This window comes from Saccoglossus kowalevskii, chromosome 9 (assembly GCF_978046115.1).
Source record: "Saccoglossus kowalevskii chromosome 9, keSacKowa6.1, whole genome shotgun sequence".
Lineage (NCBI taxonomy): Eukaryota > Metazoa > Hemichordata > Enteropneusta > Harrimaniidae > Saccoglossus > Saccoglossus kowalevskii.
In genome coordinates, this window is record NC_140649.1 from 34,161,219 (window position 1) to 34,183,593 (window position 22,375).

The 22,375-nt window shown below is 33.8% G+C and overlaps 1 protein-coding gene across 2 annotated transcripts in view; it reads left to right on the forward strand.

The window, feature by feature from the left end:
* The window catches only part of LOC100375071 (serine/threonine-protein kinase NIM1-like), a 67,153-nt gene that overhangs the window by 37,809 nt on the left and 6,969 nt on the right, over nt 1-22,375 (forward strand). For both annotated transcript variants that reach the window (XM_085503440.1, XM_002734450.4), the window contains exon 3: nt 10,879-11,147. In XM_085503440.1, coding sequence (XP_085359566.1) covers nt 10,879-11,147 — 269 coding nt within the window. The remainder of the gene's footprint in view (nt 1-10,878; nt 11,148-22,375) is intronic.

Consider the following 22,375-nt stretch of genomic DNA (forward strand, 5'->3'; position numbering starts at 1 on the left):
TTCAGAAAAATTTATAATATTCCTTTTATTCTTCCACATTGCTGTCACATATTTTTGGATCTAAATTTGTAAATGTTGATAAAACTTTGTTGAAACCAGCATATAAGGTTTGAGAATGTAAACCATTTGTGATATTCCATTTATTTAGTATCAACAGCCAATAAAAAATGAATTTGTTAAAGCGCTCTCTACTTCAATAGTTAAATTAGATGCATTATTGTTAAATTAGACTTCAATTTCTGAAACTGAAATCCATTGAGAAGCAAGAGTTTAGGGAAAATTTGTTATTTTATTTTGAAAAAGACTGGTATCTACACTTGTTTTGAATTGAGTCGAGTCAAAGTGGGAACAGTTCCATCAGTGAATATTATGTTCATACTTTGTGGCTGAAAGTTTTCATTTTTATTACTGTAAAGTACTTATTTTCATTTGGTATTTATTTTCGCTGAGGGATGAATCAGTGAAAATCCTTTTTTTCCTATGTTTCATATTCAACTCATTAAAATGCAGTAAAAATAATTGTAATACTAAACACCCGATTCTTCTGCGAAAATTAATTCCAGCTAAAATAAATTATTTTACATTAACCTTTGAAAATTTTTATTTTTTCCGCCAAAATTTCATTGCAACATTTTGTGTTTTTCTACAATTTTTCTATTAATTTTGTATCATATGGAAATATTTGGCATTAGCTGTAGGTCATGATCAAAATGATTAAAAATATGAAAAAAATTGAATTTTGAGTTCAAATGGTTAAATGGGAGAGTGGGGGGCCTAAATATTGCCAATTGAATCAAGATTTCAGAATATATTCAATTTATGACACAGATAACTTGATATTTATCTGATATTAAGTATTTATTTCTGAGTTCATTTCCTATATTACTTTAGTTGCTGCACAGTGCTTTGTAAATCGGTTTCACGTTGTGCGGACATCGCTGTCATCAGTCTCCATTGATGTCAATGCTTTATGATTCTTTGCATATAGGCACTGCTTCTTGTTAACTTACGACTTGTCCATGTTTTATAGCCATGTCTCACAGCTGGAGGCATACTGGGATTATTGATTCAAAGCTGTATTAACATTTGCTACAGTAGTATACAAGTTTTCATTGCTTTCCTTCCAGGCGTAATACGTTAACGCTATTGATGTCATTTCTATGAAGTTTCATGATATCTAGCTCCTTTTTCATACAGTATTGTTTATTCTGTTAGTGTAATGCGTATATACTTTATTACTGTTATAGTGGGTTCTTCTCGACATCGGTAACATTATTGTCGTCTTGAAATTTACAAAGGTCGACCTTCGTTTCTGTGGGGTGTGATTGGTTGCCGTGAAATCATGAAATTGGTAGATACTAGTAAACGTTTTAGATAATCCATAGAGCCGCTTAGTTGCTAGTGGAAACCCATGTGAATTAATCCATATTTATATTATTTTCATGTGTAAAAAAATGTATTTGTCTTATAAATTATCCACACTCCTGTAAACATCTAAGAAATACTGTAAAATACTTTATTTTCGATTGGAATTAATTTCGCTATTTTCGCTGAATGAATGATTCAGTGAAAATAAAATCCAGCGAATATACCTTTTTTCCTATTTTTAATATTTCAACTTGACAACAATCAGTGAAGATAAATTCCATACAAAACACCCAAAAAGTCTTTTCAGCGAATTAATTCCAGCTAAAATAAAGTATTTTACAGTATATTTCCTGACTAATAGATGTACCGTACTATTAAATGTCTTGAGATTGTCGCTGGGTAATGAGAATTTAACGACAGATTATGAATACTGTAATACAATCAATTGTAATCAATAGACACGCACTACATTGTAAGTCAGTTACATCGAAGGCATGTACTACTGTAAAATACTAGAATGAATTTTCGCTGAAAAGATTTTTGGGTGTTTTGTATTGAAATTATTTTCACTGATTTATGACTAGTGGAATGTAAAATATAGGAAAAAAGGTATACTCGCTGGATTTTAATTTCACTGAATTATTCTTTCAGTGAGATGAGGGAAAATTTATTCCAAGTGCAAATTTAGTATTTTACAGTAATGGATGAGGACCTCCAGCACCCTTAAAATGAAATGTGAAAATGTCAGAACAGGATATCAGAGCTAGTGTTGTAATTTTAAAATGATATTAATTAAGATATTCCATAATTAATAAGCAATGTATAAGTACATAATCTGCTAATGATTTTATCGGCTTCTCTCACGTATTACATATCTGTAGATACGGTCGGCTTTTCCTTGGATTTCACTGGGATATAGATTTCTTAAATGTATTTCTTTCTTGATCGGTGCAGTACAGAAATCAATTAAGGGTTCACTATGTAAATCATTGAGTTTGAACCGCCAAAGGTTTTGATTTTCCATAATTGTTACTGCTTTTTACGACAGCTGTTACACCATGTAGATTGTTGTTATTCCGTTTCAAAGATCACTGATAGTATATTTTGCCGTGACGTATGGAAAAACACTCATCAGTGTACGTCATAAGATTTTTGAATGAATACTTCATGTCTGCATTGATAGATTAATTAATTTATTTTTTATCCCCTTCAGATTTGGTCCGAGGCGTTTTATGTTTTGAGGTTTGTCTGTCTGTCTGGCATCATTTCTCGTGTGGGCCGATTTTAGTCATAATAGACCACATACATTGTACATTTTGTGTATGCATGTCCAATTGTTTTTCATTTGGTTGACCTTTGACTGGCTAATTGCTCGTTTTGTTCCAAAAAAACACAGAAAATCAACATTTGAATATATCCACTAAAGAATGCGACAGTGACATTTGTGTCTTATTCAATTAGACTTTTGTTTTTTATTTCCACTTTCATTTGCTTGACGTATCTGATTTCTTCATTGATGTCGTGCAGTATTTTTTTAATCCTATCTGTGCTGTCTTTTTTAATAGACAGTTGAATTAACACACTCCCTGCACATATGCACACACCATCAAACCTAAAAAATAGAATACCATTGTATTTATTCTCTGCCCATTTCCAATTTAATAACGAGTATCATTTTGTCAATCATGGCGAACGTTCTCAGCAGCCACATTCGCCACTATTATAAATTTTATTTATGAGTTTCATCCCTGTATTACATTTATTAAAGGTAACACAAAAAAATAGAAATACACAAAAGTGATATATTTGATGATTTTATCACAATGTTCATGAGGAAGTCACGTTTTCTCGTATATAAAACGTGCTTCATTGTCACTTTGTAATGAATTTGCTCAGGGCTACTATTTTCTCCAGATGATCAATGCTTGGTTTGTAATGTTTTTGCTATATGAAGGTTGTACATGTTTTTAGTGTGATGGTTTGTATCGAAAATATTAAAATATCATTCTCATCCAATATGAATAAATTATACATGGCAATGACATGCTCATTCTAAATATGTTAATAGAAAAATATTAAAAATATAGAAATTCTCTATTATCATCACTTCCTCATTCATTATCGCCATAAAATGAATAATTGTAATTATATTTGTCAAAAAAAATTAAGTTTATCGCAAGGCGTAATGAGTCAACGTGATTCAAGTGATGAAAAAATACTAATTCAAGGTTGAGGAGGAGGAGGAACTAACATCTCCATCAAAAACATCTGTGGAGTACAGTCCCGAACATATGACACATATCACATTACCAGATAGCAGCTTACAGGTATTTCAGTTTCAAAAATTTCGATCAAGACCTATAGCCAATGGGATGATTACGTTTATTTGGGTCGAAATTAACAAAAGAAATAATACATAAGACTAATACATAAATACATGTTAAATGATGCGCCAACATTTTGGCTAGAAAAGTTATGTCAAATGATTAATCCTAAACCCGGTACTAGATGTATTATGGATATAATTCTAGTATTGTTTGAAGTTGTTGACTGTCAAGCGATTAAGAAACCTGGAAAACTGGATTGAATTTTGTGACTGGTGGAGCAAAGTTTTTTCCCAAATAGTGGCACCTCAAGAGAGGTAAGATCGTGATGGGGAAACTATGACTACAGTGATATGATAAATAATAAATGTATTATAATCTGACTGACTTTACAGATTTATAAATTCTCATTCTGTTTTTAGAAAGTTCCTAGAGTTGAACTGATACAAGTATTTATAAGAGCTTATTATGGCCTCTCATCTCTTCCAACCATTTCAGGCTTTTAATTTGTTATTTTCACGGTGTATTAAATCCTTAGATCCTTGTGTATTTTTCATCTGCGTCAGCATGAGTAGCTTAAACATGGTCATTGACCACAATTAATAGTCCACCTACCAACCAATTTATTGTTTCTTTAGAACTGTATATTCTGTCGCCATGTGCTAAGTTGGAAGGTGTATTAGTGGAACTAATTTTAGTACATGTAAACCTACATATATGCATTTCTGAAATTTTACAAGTCAGCATAAATCTGCTCTCTTGTTTTTCTGTTAAAAGCCTTGAAGGGTTACTGGATTTGATTTCAATTTAGTGCCTTTCTAAACTTTAAAATTTAACATGGTTTTGCACAGAATTCCAGGAAATGAGTCCAGTTTTGTACTCACTTTATCCTGATGTAGTACAATCTGTATACTTTTGTGATTTTTAAAACTGCATTTTTCATTTGTAAAAATTGTTTGTTTGAAGTAAATTTACGTTAATTCCACAAGAGATAAATGTATATACAATTGTCACAAGGGAAAAAAATGGAGCGTGAGAAAATTGACTTTCATTCTTTTCGTTTATTTGTGAAGCATATACACTGTTGAGTTGTATTGACAATATCATTTGGCATCCACCTTGATTTCGAGTAGATTATGGTTAAATTAAAATATTATTATGCTTGGATCTTTTCAATTATAACAAAGTATTTGCTGTCAGTATTCCTTGATCAGATATTGGGTGGTTGTTTCTATGGTCAATAATCTTAACATGACACTTTCTGACCATCATGTCTGACCATATCTGACCGTGTCTAACCTGCATATCTGACCATATCTGACCTGAATATCTGGCCATGTCTGACCTGCATATCTGACCACATCTGACCTGCATGTCTGACCACATCTGTCCTGCATGTCTGACCACATCTGTCCTGCATGTCTGACCACATCTGTCCTGCATGTCTGACCACATCTGGCCTTCATATCTGACCATATCTGACCTGCATGTCTGACCACATCTGACCTTCATATCTGACCATATCTGACCTGCATATCTGACCACATCTGTCCTGCATGTCTGACCACATCTGACCTTCATGTCTGACCCTATCTGTCCTGCATGTCTGACCATATCTGACCTGCATGTCTGACCACATCTGTCCTGCATGTCTGACCACATCTGACCTTCATGTCTGACCATATCTGTCCTGCATGTCTGACCATATCTGTCCTGCATGTCTGACCACATCTGACCTGCATGTCTGACCACATCTGACCTGCATGTCTGGCCATATCTGACCTGCATATCTGATCTTCATATCTGACCATATCTGACCTGCATGTCTGACCACATCTGTCCAGCATGTCTGACCACATCTGATCTTCATATCTGACCATATGTGACCACATCTGACCTGCATATCTGACCTTCATATCTGACCATATTTGACCTGCATGTCTGGCCATATTTGACCTGCATGTCTGGCCATATTTGACCTGCATGTCTGGCCATATTTGACCTGCATGTCTGACCTGCCTATCTGACCATATCTGGCCTGCCTATCTAACCATATCTGGCCTGCTTATCTGACCATAATAGACATTCATAACTGATATTTGATCTGCATATTTGATCTGCATATCTGACCTGCATATCTGACCACATCTGACCTGCATGCCTGGCCATGTCTGACCTGCATATCTGACCTGCACATCTGACCACATCTGACCTGCATATCTGACCACATCTGACCTGCATGTCTGACCACATCTGACCTGCATGCCTGGCCATATCTGACCTGCATATCTGACCACATCTGACCTGCATGCCTGGCCATGTCTGACCTGCATATCTGACCACATCTGACCTGCATATCTGACCATATCTGACCACATCTGACCTGCATGTCTGACCACATCTGACCTTCATGTCTGACCATATTTGACCAGCATATCTGACCACATCTGACCTGCATATCTGACAATATCTGACCTGCATGTCTGACCACATCTGACCTTCATATCTGACCGTATCTGACCTGCTTGTCTGACCTGCCTATCTGACCATATCTGGCCTGCCTATCTAACCATATCTGGCCTGCTTATCTGACCATAATAGACATTCATAACTGACCATATCTGGCCTGCCTATCTGACCATATCTGGCCTGCTTATCTGACCATAACAGACATTCATATCTGACCATATCTGGCCTGCTTATCTGACCATAACAGACATTCATATCTGACCATATCTGACCTGCTTGTCTCAAAATATCTGACCTGCATATCTGACCTACATATCTGACCACATCTGACCTGCTTGTCTCAAAATATCTGACCTGCATGTCTGACCATTATAACATTATCAGCAGAAATTACTGAAATACTATTAATTAGTATTTTGATTTAACTAAAATATTCAGAACATTTCTATGGGTTATTTTGAAATGTAAAATGTTGTTATTTTCCACAATGTTTATAATGTTCAATATTTACATAGGCCATAGCTTGGATGCCCTTTAAAATAGTCAAATACTTTGATGTAATAATTATTCATTCGTTTTTAATTTCGCTATTTTCAAGTAAAATTTGATGAATGAAATCCACATGAACTTGTACAATAACAATAGAACTCATTGTTTACCTGCACACTTTGTGAAAGTTAAATTGCTCAAAACATTAAAATAGTGAAATGCCAGTGAAAATAAATGCGTTTACAGTATCTCGTTCACAATTTTAATCACTCCAGGGTCTTTTGGGTGCTCTTAGACGACTGAACTTCAAGTTGAAGTTTATATATTAAGAAACAGTTGTTCGTAATTATTTGTAATAATGATGTACTTAACACGAAACTCACTTCATATAACATGTCAAGATAAAAGTATATGATATTGTATATTACAATTGAAAGCAATTACAAAATTTTAATAGTCTGCCCATCTTTGTTGAAACGCATTCTAGGGGAAACTCAGTGATTCGTTAATCAGGAGCATTGACACATGCTGGCACGCATAGTTGCTTTTCAGGCACGAATCAATAAATGAGAATCCGTCATTGTAAAAATCTGTTCGTGTGTGGCGCCCAATGTATGGGTACATACAAGTACGTGAACATCCTTAATGTTCGTCTGAATGTAGAAAAAATCTATGAATAGAGAAAGAGAATCAGTGTTTGTAAAAGAATAATAATTGAATCAATTTCATTTTGTCTTTTTGCCATGAAATAATCGTATTTGTTAATTCTAGGTTTGCAAGTAAATTCCCTTTATACCGTACTCGACCGCGTCAGCGCCCAGCGGCCTCAACTCAGAATATCACGATTTTTTAGGGGTGGGCGCTTACCCGAGCACCCCCCTCGAAAAAGAGTGCAAATGAAAAATTTGATTCATCAAGTGACAGATTACGTCTTTGAGGGAAAATCAAATTACGAAATTAGTTGAGTCATCATTGAATTTTACAATGAAGAAACAGAAATGATCACCAAAAATATGCACATTTTATTACAATATTAATTTCGTACCACCAGAATTTACAAACTTAAAAACATTTGAGTCTGTTGGAACATAGTCGAAGTCAAAATTGTCATATTATCTCCACTGACGAAGGTGTTGGATCGTACGCAAACTCTCGATGAAAATCACTTTCCGCCACGATGCATTTGCAGATTTGACCTGCAGCAGCGTCCTTTGACCTAATGGGTCAAGTTGGTTATTAACCAATCAGAATGCTGTGTTGTACTGACGCAATTCTTCGGAAATTCCTGAAGACTTTCCGGTAACGCAATGCGGAAGTGAATTATCGATGTCGAAGTATGATCTGTTAGAATTGATTTCAGCGAATAAATGAGATGGTTTTTCCAAAAAACTAGTAACTAGCCATTTTTGAGAGGTAAACTGAATATGGCATGAAATATTTACCTCATTTTACTTGAATTAACAGGTCATTGTCGAAGCATAGTTTACGCATGGTTACCGTGTTCTACGCATTCACAACATATTCACAGCGGCCGATATCCACGCTGTATCATATAAAAACGATTACCAAGATTCGTTACGCAAGACCAAATTTTAAATTAGTTGCATTTTGAAGAAGTGGGCGCTTTGCCGAATGTGACCCCAAATATAAAAATTGCGCAAAAGTGGGGTGTGGGCACTTACTCGGGCATGGGCGCTAACGTACATTGTAAAAACCTTAAATGCTACCACATTTATTCTAAGTAGCCCATGTGCTCATATAAATTAGAAACAAATAAATCATATTTTAATGATTATTATACAAAAATTACATTATACAAGAAATATGGTAATCTATCCATGTGGTTCTATTGGAGGTGTGCTTCTAATAGAGAAAATATGGTAATCTATCCATGAGCTTCTATTGGAGGTGTGCTTCTAATAGAGGAAATATGGTAATCTATTTATGTGGTTCTATTGGAGGTGTGCTTCTAATAGAGGAAATATTGTATTCTATCCATGTGCTTCTATTGGAGGTGTACTTCTAATAGAGGAAATATGGTATTAGTATTTCTCACAATTTCTAACTAACTATATGAAATATGAGCATGTCAACTTTTTAAATAGTTATGTTGATGGTTATTAATATTTAGTGGTTCATAAGGTTAATCAGCGGGACTATTTTATCAGCTGTTATTAAATATAAAAAGTGGTGAGAATGTGACCGTTAATAACATCAATCGTGAGGGGGTGTACTAATACTGTAGGGCATGTCATGTACAGATGTTTTTTTACACAATGATGAGTGTTGTTGTTATTATATATTGTGTCCTTTTCATAGCGTGTATACAGGCACGTACCGGTACTGAAAAGTGTAGGGGTGAATCATCCATTTGTGGGGGGGTGTTTACTTCTGCACCTGAAACCTAAATACAACACAAAATTGTGAAATTTGATATTAATGACATTTCTATTTCCAAAGAAGGATATTAGAAGATTATTGTTTTACTTACCTAGGGGTGTGAAGAATACATTTTTTTAGTAACATAAATACACAGTAATCATATCCGCTAAACTTAACACAAAGAAATTGCCATTTACGTGTTATTAATGAATTAATATTTAATTTGAGTACCTTAGAAATATAAATCAATTCTTTTAATAGAAATATATCATAAACATCGGTATGAATGATTAAATTCTTTGAGTATGTAATTTGGCACCATAATTGTTGTATGTCTTCAACAAGGCGACAGTCATTTGAAATATTTATGTATTTTCATTATGTTATCACTTGCATTATCTTAACATCCTTAATACTATTTTTCTGTTTTTTGTGCCGCTGTCGAGCAGAGCCAATCATATGAGTGATTGTCGTCTGCCGTCTACTTTGTCTACTTCTTGAAAACTACAAGTCTGATTACTTTGGTGCTTGGTATATACATGTATGTAACTTGGGCAGACTTTGTTCATTTCAGGATGAAATCTTTAATTCTGATAAATATTTTTTGCATTTTTGGCAAAAATATGATATTTTCGTCGTCTTGTTAAAAATTGCAAATCCAATTGCATTGACATTATACATACAGGTGCATCTCTTTCAAATTTGTTCATTTCATGATGATATCTTCTATTCTCTAATTTTGATGATTATTTTTGTCATTTTTAGTAAAAAGTGATATTTTTGACATTTTGTTGAAAACTACAAGTTTGATTGCTTTGATTTTATACATACCGGTAATTGACCCTTCACCTTGCAGCGCCCTCTGGAGCCACAAAACAGTTTGAATTTCAAAGAAAAGTAAAAGTATTTAGCATGAACAAGACATTTTAAAATGTAGTTTTTTGAGCTCATACACCAGTTGCTTTTCAATAATTGCTAGCAGATTACCGATGGAAAGTGTTAAAATTGAATCAAGTTCAAGCATTTCAAAGGAAACATTTTTATTTGTAGCTAGGAATAGTAAAATGTAATTATGTAGTCTAAAACCAAAATTAATGATTCCCAAGATACAATGGCAGGGCTATGAACTAGACTAGTTCAGTAGAACTATTTTCATAGTCCTCAACTACTTGTATTTTCATTTTTTTTTCTGATGAAATAAACATATAAAATGTATACCTTTAATTTAATTAATCCAGTGACTGCTGTACATGTAGTAGGAATACCCGTCTGGATATATTTACCTTGCTTCACTAACTCACCTTTATTGTTTGTAACCGTCTGTTTATCATGAATCATTAAAAATTTAGTTATTCAAACCGTAGACATTTGCACCTCTGTAATTTACGTAAATATCATGCGATAATAGATTAATTACGGTACTAGGATGTACATTTGTTGGAGAGAACATGTCTCAATTTCTAATTTGCATATCACGTTATAATTGCCTATGGTCCCGCGTATTGGTAAATCAATGCGTGTCGTTCGTGCATGTAACTGAAGGAGACGTTCAGTGCATACGTGATACAATGCACGGATGTGTAATACATACCGATTACCACCTTGAAAACATAGTTAAAAGTACACCAATAATAGTCAAACAATATTTTGAAATTTTTTTACTACTACATGTTTAATACTACATGCATTAATATATTACTTTATCTTGTTGATTTTGTATGAATCGCATGAGTTGTTTTTGTTGGATTTGTATTTTAAGTCGTATCCTCAATGAAAATAATAGTTTTTCAACCAATTAAAGCCTCATCATTAATATTTAATTTTTGTGTGTTTTTTAATCTTTCAGAAAAAGTAGCAATTAAAATCCTTGACAAAACGAAGCTGGACCAAAAAACGCAGCGTTTGTTATCACGGGAAATAAGCAGTATGGAAAAATTACATCACCCTAACATCATACGATTGTACGAAGTTGTAGAGACGCTCGCTAAACTGCATATCGTTATGGAATATGCTCCTGGTGGGGAGCTATTCGCCAAGATATCTAATGAGGGAAAACTAAACGAAACAGAGGCCAAATCGTTGTACGCACAAGTCATTGCAGCAGTTGAACACATGGTAAGTAGTCCTCCTTCAATTATGGCCAAAGATACGCATATATACATTACAGTGAAGGGCATAAAACTGGGATGCTTATAAACTTACATTTTTATATATCAAAATGATGAAATCCAGAAATGATATTGTGACATCATAATCATCAGTTGAAATTAATATTAATAAGTTAGTTCAATATTATTCAATCAACAAGTGCTTCATTGTGAAAATGTGGGCGGTCACAGTTGCTATGTCACTTGAAGGCATGTGCATCATGCATTATGTGCACAGACAATGTTTACCTCTTGAGCCAATCACTACTGTAAAAAGGTTAATTATTTACTGGGTTTTAATTTTGCTTATTTCGCTGACTGGAAAATCCACTAAATTAAAACCCAGTGAATATATGTAAAATTTAGCATAGAACACATTATCTGAATGATAAAACCATGAATTTAAAACCCACTGAATATGCCTGAAATGGTAAATCAGCGAAATTTAAACCCAGTGAAAATTAGTCAATTCACAGTTTGAATTTGAATGAGAGCTGATATTTGCAAATATTTTATAAAAATGTTTACTTCTGTGAAATTCACGGTGTTACTTTTATAAGAATTAACTTTAATAAAAAAATTCCAAAAATACAAATGATGGGGAATGAACTTAACTGTTTGCGTATTACGCTTGAGTTAACCTGGTAGTCTGTACATGTACCCATCAGAGAACAATGGTGATAACTAACGAATACATACTTGCTAATTCACTGGGACAAATATGTATAGTAATATTGAAACTAATTATTTTACTTGTTCCAGACTTATTTTACTTACTAATTTAAATACATGTATATATCGCTTAGATATATCTCCTCTCAAGATTTCATATTATCCCGGTACTGTCGTCTAGTCGTATCAAATAGTAAATGATCACCTTCTATTGATAAAAAACGTTCAAGAGTAGCTTTTGGCGATAGCGTCTCATCAGCATGTCATTATATTGAGAGATAAAGGAAGCTGTAACCATGGTAATGTACTATCATCATCTCATCATTACTGTTCACTGAAAGACCTGATCAAGAAGATATCATAGATGATATAACGTAGGCTCAATTACCGCTTTTAAAATGGACACTACTATTTATATACACTGGTCTCATCTTCATGATTGACCAAGTGAATATATGTTAACAAAATTTAAGGGTATTTATTATGATATCAAGGATGTCACTACAACTAACTCACTTGTCTTAAGAACTCAAGAGAATTGTTCACAGCTGCAAAATTCTGAAAATCACAAAAAAACTTGTCTCATATAATCAAGTCAAACTTGAAGGAAATTCCTCTATAAATTTTCTAAACACCCAAGTCAATTATTCAAAAAATAAGCCTATGTAATTATTCACATTATTTTTAAAAAAATTCAGATGTATATGTATGAAATTATTTCAGTTGGATCAACACAATTTTGGTGGGAATAATCATGGCCTCCAAAAGGCCCTTTGAATACCATATTTGCATTAGGCTAATTTATTGGTGCATCATTTTGCTAATTTTTATGTATTTTTCTAAAAATTTGTGGTTAATTTTAGACCAAATGAACATAACTTTCCATCAATGATAACAATTTTGTTTGAAATATGGAAAAGATGTGGGTATTTTTTGTAAAAAGTGGCAGTAGTGTACTTCAATGTTCAAAGGATTACTAAATCCTTCTTTTTCACTATTTTTCTAATTTCAAAAACTTATTTTTCACATTGTTCAGCTCTTTTTTTCAGTTATAATTAAGTAATATTTTCAAAAATGCCATGCTGTTAACAATTCAATATGAACATCCTTGCCATTACAAATCATGAATGCAGCAAAGTTTGGTTTCCATGGCAACATTGAATGGCTTCTACAACGACTTTAATCTACTTAATCTGAAGGGAGTCTCTCGTTGTATCTCATTATTGGTAAATTATATACATCAGTACGTTGTCTTTATTGATCACCGTGGTAATGAATAAATTGATTCAAAACTGATGCATATCGTATTCTTTGATGCTATTTTTTTTTTAGTTTCAGAGGAAAAGATCTGTTTAATATGCGCATGCGCTGTGGTGATTTGGGCATATTCAGTAGTGGAGACAGAAATGATTATTTCTAATAATGTTAATTATTTTGTGAATTTATTCTTCAATGCTGTCAATATTAAAGCATCACAGTTTATGCGCATTGCATCACTCAGTGTACATCACATTACATTCATTGTGCATCACAGTCTGTCAGTATGCAGCACATCACAAAACAATCAAAAAATATAAATGTCCTTTTTTTTTACTACATATAAACTATAAAATAGTATATCTGAGGAATGCAATGCAAGTTTTTCTTTATTTTATCTTGATTATTCATTTGTTAAAACTCTTGAGTGTTCTCAACTTATTTGAGATGAGACATGAATTTCAGGATCAAATAATGGATTATAATTGTGAACTTTTTCGCGCTAGTTTCATTTTCACAGTAATACTACCCGGATAAATTTGATTTGGTATCCTGCTATTGTAATGGAAAGGCAAAACTCTGTAAGACTTCCTGGAGGTTTCTAGCGTATTACATTGTATATACATAATAGCGTTATAGTTGCAAATGACGACGAACGACATGACGTCGAACAACATGACATCATGTTCGTAATTAAACATGGCAGGAAAACAACACTGAAGTGACTTGTCTGTGATAACATATTTTGCTGATTATTACTTTTATAAAATTAGATTTTCGCATCACAGGAACTCGTTGATTTCATATCCTTGTCATCCTTGTGCATATAGAGTCTGGTTATGACACGTTTGTCATGCTGTTCAGCAGTTATGTAATTTATATCAATAGTAAATCAATGCTAACACTGCTAACATTATTGTGCTAATGTTGTAATTCAAAGAGTTTTTAAGTCCCATTTAGACATAATCTGAAGGCAAGGATAATTTTATCTCAGTGTGGCCATCCGTTCACCCGTTCACACCTATATCTCAGATATGCCTGGGCCAGCTTACTCAAACTTCATCATACTTGTTGTATTACACATACCGGTAATGCATTTGTTTCATGACGACCGTTTTAGTGCTAAAATCAAGCTCCCATTCCCAAACCGGATCTCAGTCATGCATGAACATAATTTGTTCAAACATGGTATGTTCATTGGTTTCTTAATGCACAGCTTTTTTTTTAGCTCCGCTGTCGACTTTGTCGAGCGGAGCTTATCATATGAGTGATTGTCCGGCGTCGTCGTCGTCCGTGTCAATGTTTTACTTTTTCGACTTCTTCTTGAAAACTACAAGCCTGAATGCTTTGATACTTGGTGTATATGTACCTTGGGTAGACCTCTCTTAGGTTTGTTCATTTTATGTTGATATCTTCAATTCTCTAATTTTGGTGAATATTTTTGTCATTTTTGGTAAAAAGTGATATTTTCGACTTCTTGTTGAAAACTGTAAGTTCGATTGCTTTGATATTACATATATAGGTACTACATGTGGACCTCTCTCAGATTTGTTCATTTTGTGATGATATCTTTAATTCTCTAATTTTGGTGAATATTTTTGTCATTTTTGGTAAAAAGTGATATTTTCGACTTCTTGTTAAAAACCGCAAGTCCAATTGCTTTGATACTACATATATAGGTACTACATGTGGACCTCTCTCAGATTTGTTCATTTCGTGATGATATCTTCAATTCTCTAATTTTGGTGAATATTTTTGTCATTTTTGGTAAAAAGTGATATTTTCGACTTCTTGTTAAAAACCGCAAGTCTGATTGCTTTGATATTACATATATAGGTACTACATGTGGACCTCTCTCAGATTTGTTTATTTTGTGATGATATCTTCAATTCTCTAATTTTGGTGAATATTTTTGTAATTTTTGGTAAAAAGTGATATTTTCGACTTCTTGTTAAAAACCAATAGTTCAATTGCTTTGATATTACATATATAGATACTACATGTAGACCTTTCTCAGATTTGTTCATTTTGTGATGATATCTTCAGTTCTCTAATTTTGGTGAATATTTTTGTCATTTTTGGTAAAAAGTGATATTTTCGACTTCTTGTTGAAAACTGTAAGTTCGATTGCTTTGATATTACATATATAGGTACTACATGTGGACCTCTCTCAGATTTGTTCGTTTTGTGATGATATCTTCAATTCTCTAATTAATTTATTTTGGTGAATATTTTTGTAATTTTTTGGTAAAAAGTGATATTTTCGACTTCTTGTTAAAAACTGTAAGTCTGATTGCTTTGATACTATTCATATTGTTCATTTTCTAATCATGTCTTCAGTTCTTTAATTGAAATGTGCATTGCTAACAGCGGAGCTATCTCAGCCGATAGGCTGCTTGTTCAGATCAGATTGAAAATGGTTGACTGGTGGACATTTTGATTTTTTGTTTTTGACATTCTTAGACCGATCACATTCAAACCTGACACGTGCATAACACATCATATCATATATATGCACAATAATTTGTTTCATGATCCAATTCAAAATGACACAATTTTCTGATTTGGTTCTTTTTTGTTGAAATCTAATAAATGAAATGTAGACAGTATGGGCTTGGTAACCCCTAGCAATCCTAACTGACATAATAAATACATTCTTGATCTTGCTAAAAATATATGTGAGCTATATATAATTTGAGTGCTAATATTTTTAATTGGCAAGAACACTGTGACACAAAATCACAATTGGTAACGTATATTTTGCCCCTTTCCTAGGATTTCTTTGATCTATTGCCAATATCTTATGAATAGCTTTACATGGTTACCAAAGTTACCTGCCTCTCCATGGCTTTCTATTTACAAAAGTCGTCAGTGATGTGAAAGGTAAAAAAAAATTTGCACTCAAGGCAAAGGAAACTGTTCTAGGGATGTACATGTAATACTTGCCTGTCATTTGTCAATCTGGCATCGTTACCAGTTTTCAGATTTGCATTAAAGGCAAAGGACTTTGATCTAGGGTGTACATGTAATATGCCCCCATCATTTGTCAATCTGGCATCGTTACCAGTTTTCAGATTTGCACTCAAGGCAACGAACACACTGTTCAGTGTTGTAGGTTGTGAGATCCCGTTGTCCCTTGTCAGTTTTTTTCATTTGAGATACTAGTATTTGATTTTTTGTTTAATTTATATAAAATTGAACATTTCATTTAATGATTTCCTTACTGTCAAAATGCCTTTTTATCTTCTCCGATGATTGTCAGTATTGGAAACAGAGTACATTACAGAAATACGTCATGCAAGAAATGTTTTTTTCATTTCACATAGTAGTCAACATAGTGGCTTAGAATCAAGGTTTAAAAATGTCTACTGATTAAATTAAAGTCGTGGGGTAAAAATAGTAGGTAGCTGGAAACAGAATTGATTATTTATTTTCCAGCGATATGTATATACATGTTATTATTAAATATACGCTATGCCACGTGACATACGTGTTTACTCAGTTGGTTCCACAATGGTAATTTTAGCTCAGTTTTTTTTTTAAATGTTTTTTTGTGCCAGGCATTCTGGACACTGAATGCCACTGTTGTCTCTCTCTTGAATTTTCTATATTTTTAATGTGCAAATTGCAAATGTGAGTGCTGTCAAGTGTCATATATGCATTTTAGCCACAGAAGTCATATTCATGTTTGGGACTAAATAACAGGGCTATACAGCCATCTCTCTATCAAATGGCAATTTATGCGCTATCCTGGCGTCAACCAGGCTCGGTCGAACACAAGCACCTGCGAACGAAGGTTCCCTCAAAGTCGCATTCATTAGTGAATGAATCTCAGCCAGTGGAATTGTCTGTTGCACACTAACCCAGGGTAAGGAACCTTTTTGGTGTTCAGCCTAAGGTAGGATTTGAACTTGGGTCTACCGATCATGTGTCTGATTGCAACAACCACTACACTACCAGTGACTGGTCATTTTAACTCAGATTTTAGATAGATAAAAAATATGAAAAAAAGTTGCTTTTCTCATTTAGTGGCATATTTTCCGACTTTTTTGTTACTTGCAAAAAAAATTAAAATAATTATGCTGTTGTGGTTGATATAACTACCCATGATAATGAAAAGTTTTGTAAATACATACAATTCTTTTTTTTTACCATAGTTGTACATACATGACTCGAACAACGACAGTCATTTTTACTTTTTACTTTTCCAACTAAATGTCACTTCTTTTCCATGTCCAATATTTAAATATTTAAATGATATTATTATATTTATTTACAGACACATTTTTAAATCTCAAATAAAATTTTAAAGTGCAAATAAGAATTTTTTTGAGTCACAGATTTGTAACACAATACCAATACAGTCAGTGGGCGGCTTGTTTTAGGGAATTGGAATGGCAAATTACTTTTATGTTGGCGGTCAACTGAATATGGGTCACTAATCGGTTTGTAAGACGTCTTTGATGCTATCTCTGGCATACGCAATTATTCACAGATCATCACCGTAGCAACAAGATTATTTATACTTCTATTCGGTCAGCCTTCTTGTAAACCGGTATCGCATTACACAGCACGTGGATACAGATTTGAAAGAAGTGGAATCACAAATAATGTCTTATGTTTATTTCATAATTGACGCCATGACAACCACTGAATCTGTCAACAATATGCGAAGCTGGTTCAAGTAGCGATAAGCTGTGTTCAAAAGGAATGCAACAGACATACAATTTCTATTGTTAAGTCCGTGGAAGTTCAAATTGATAATAGTCGAGTATGGTCTGTTTCACCAACTGATTTTTATCATTTAGCAGTCGCTTCACAACGGTTTCATTTAATCACTGCTGACTAATCAGTTATGTTGTCAGTAACGATTTGAATACCATCGATGGCTTCAGACAATCAAACATTGTTCTCACATTTTGTTCATTGATCAAGATCTGTCTGTTGCCATGGGGATCCAAAATTTATTAAAAAAAATACAAAAATATACATGTTGCACTACAACTTTAGCGACAAAAAGTATGATTTTCAAAATATTAATGATTACTTTGAGTTTATTTTGAGTGTACATGTATGCCTGATACAGCGTGGTCTTGACTTATGATATGTAGGTCTAACAACGTAGCTTCTCTCGTAAAACTGCCGTACGTCCACTTCAAAACCATCCACGTTTGTGAAACCTTAAACAAATGCTGCTATCTTTTTTCAGCCAGGTGCTAATTATAAGCTTTGGCACGTTTTAGCAAACACGCTGTCTTTCCATTTTGTGTGTGAATCTCTCAGTATGAACTCATTTTTGAAACAATGCCAAGGTCATGAACACATAATCAATGCTATATTCCCTCATGAAATCATAAAACAAACTGCCTTTGATTATTACTGATAGTGGTGTTTGTGTACTGTTGTTTGGTTGATATGGTAACGACATATGAAGAAAAAAGGTTATGTTATAAATGGCCTCTAGGAGGCGCTGTTCTCAAATTTCTCATTATTGTATATTTATGCTTAAACTTTTTCTGATAATAATGATTGCCCAAATAATTCATTGACTGACATTTTTTGTTTGTTTTTCGGGAGGGGGCATTTGGCCTGAATAAAAAAATAGATAAATAAATGAAACATTGAATATAAAAATGACACAAGATTAGAGATTCAGTAGTGAATACGGTCTTGCATTCTCTCTATATATTTTTTTAACCAACTAAATTCATAAAATATGTTGTATTGCATTGCAGATAAATACCAGCATTCCACATGTCAGACAAATAGTTGCAGCACAATCACAATTTCTTAATTTGTAATGTAAATAGTCTTGTCATGATTTATGTTATTCAGTAATGTGTGATGTTTGCATAAATCTGAATAGGTAATGAGATATTACTAGCACTGTACCTAGGCATATAGCTAGTAGAATGTCACATAGATGTCTATGACATCCTATAGTGTGTGATGTTTGCATAAATCTGAATAGGTAATGAGATATTACTAGCACTGTTCCTAGGCATACAGTAAGTAGAATGTCACATAGATGTCTATGACATCCCATAGTGTGTAATGTTTGCATAAATCTGAATAGGTAATGAGATATTACTAGCACTGTTCCTAGGCATACAGTAAGTAGAATGTCACATAGATGTCTATGACATCCTATAGTGTGTGATGTTTGCATGAATCTAAATAGGTAATGAGATATTACTAGCATCATACCTAGGCATCTAGTGAGTGGAATGACACATATATGTCTATGACATCCCATAGTGTGTGATGTTTGCATAAATCTGAATAGGTAATGAGATATTACTAGCACTGTTCCTAGACATATAGTGAGTGGAATGTCACATAGATGTCTATGACATCCTATAGTGTGTGATGTTTGCATGAATCTGAATAGGTAATGAGATATTACTAGCACTGTTCCTAGACATATAGTGAGTGGAATGTCACATAGATGTCTATGACATCCTATAGTGTGTGATGTTTGCATAAATCTGAATAGGTAATGAGATATTACTAGCACTGTTCCTAGACATATAGTGAGTGGAATGTCACATAGATGTCTATGACATCCTATAGTGTGTGATGTTTGCATAAATCTGAATAGGTAATGAGATATTACTAGCACTGTTCCTAGGCATACAGTAAGTAGAATGTCACATAGATGTCTATAACATCCTATAGTGTGTGATGTTTGCATGAATCTAAATAGGTAATGAGATATTACTAGCATCATACCTAGGCATCTAGTGAGTGGAATGACACATATATGTCTATGACATCCCATAGTGTGTGATGTTTGCATAAATCTGAATAGGTAATGAGATATTACTAGCACTGTTCCTAGACATATAGTGAGTGGAATGTCACATAGATGTCTATGACATCCTATAGTGTGTGATGTTTGCATAAATCTGAATAGGTAATGAGATATTACTAGCACTGTTCCTAGACATATAGTGAGTGGAATGTCACATAGATGTCTATGACATCCTATAGTGTGTGATGTTTGCATAAATCTGAATAGGTAATAAGATATTACCAGCACTGTACCTAGGCATATAGGTAGTGGAATGTCACATAGATGTCTATGACATCCTATAGTGTGTGATGTTTGCATAAATCTGAATAGATAATAAGATATTACTAGCATTGTAGCTAGACATATAGTGAGTGGAATGTCACATAGATGCCTATGACATCCTATAGTGTGTAATGTTTGCATAAATCTGAATAGGTAATGAGATATTACTAGCACTGTTCCTAGGCATATAGCTAGTAGAATGTCACATAGATGCCTATGACATCCTATAGTGTGTGATATTTGCATGAATCTGAATAGGTAATGAGATATTACTAGCACTGTTCCTAGGCATACAGTAAGTAGAATGTCACATAGATGTCTATGACATCCCATAGTGTGTAATGTTTGCATAAATCTGAATAGGTAATGAGATATTACTAGCACTGTTCCTAGGCATACAGTAAGTAGAATGTCACATAGATGTCTATGACATCCTATAGTGTGTGATGTTTGCATGAATCTGAATAGGTAATAAGATATTACTAGCATCATACCTAGGCATCTAGTGAGTGGAATGACACATATATGTCTATGACATCCCATAGTGTGTGATGTTTGCATAAATCTGAATAGGTAATGAGATATTACTAGCATTGTAGCTAGACATATAGTGAGTGGAATGTCACATAGATGTCTATGACATCCCATAGTGTGTAATGTTTGCATAAATCTGAATAGGTAATGAGATATTACTAGCATTGTACCTAGGCATATAGTGAGTGGAATGTCACATAGATGTCTATGACATCCTATAGTGTGTGATGTTTGCATGAATCTGAATAGGTAATGAGATATTACTAGCACTGTTCCTAGGCATATAGCTAGTAGAATGTCACATAGATGTCTATGACATCCTATAGTGTGTGATGTTTGCATAAATCTGAATAGGTAATGAGATATTACTAGCACTGTTCCTAGACGTATAGTGAGTGGAATGCCACATAGATGTCTATGACATCCCATAGTCTGTAATGTTTGCATAAATCTGAATAGATAATGAGATATTACTAGCATTGTAGCTAGACATATAGTGAGTGGAATGTCACATAGATGCCTATGACATCCTATAGTGTGTAATGTTTGCATAAATCTGAATAGGTAATGAGATATTACTAGCACTGTTCCTAGGCATATAGGTAGTGGAATGTCACATAGATGTTTATGACATCCCATAGTGTGTAATGTTTGCATAAATCTGAATAGGTAATGAGATATTACTAGCACTGTTCCTAGGCATACAGTAAGTAGAATGTCACATAGATGTCTATGACATCCCATAGTGTGTGATGTTTGCATAAATCTGAATAGGTAATAAGATATTACCAGCACTGTACCTAGGCATATAGCTAGTAGAATGTCACATAGATGTCTATGACATCCTATAGTGTGTGATGTTTGCATAAATCTGAATAGGTAATGAGATATTACTAGCACTGTTCCTAGGCATATAGCTAGTAGAATGTCACATAGATGCCTATGACATCCTATAGTGTGTATGTTTGCATAAATCTGAATAGGTAATGAGATATTACTAGCACTGTTCCTAGGCATATAGCTAGTAGAATGTCACATAGATGTCTATGACATCCCATAGTGTGTGATGTTTGCATAAATCTGAATAGATAATGAGATATTACTAGCATTGTAGCTAGACATACAGTAAGTAGAATGTCACATAGATGTCTATGACATCCCATAGTGTGTGATGTTTGCATGAATCTGAATAGGTAATGAGATATTACTAGCATCATACCTATGCATCTAGTGAGTGGAATGTCACATAGATGTCTATGACATCCTATAGTGTGTAATGTTTGCATGAATCTGAATAGATAATGAGATATTACTAGCATTGTAGCTAGACATACAGTAAGTAGAATGTCACATAGATGTCTATGACATCCCATAGTGTGTGATGTTTGCATGAATCTGAATAGGTAATGAGATATTACTAGCATCATACCTAGGCATCTAGTGAGTGGAATGTCACATAGATGTCTATGACATCCTATAGTGTGTAATGTTTGCATGAATCTGAATAGGTAATGAGATATTACTAGCATCATACCTAGGCATCTAGTGAGTGGAATGACACATATATGTCTATGACATCCCATAGTGTGTGATGTTTGCATAAATCTGAATAGGTAATGAGATATTACTAGCACTGTTCCTAGGCATATAGCTAG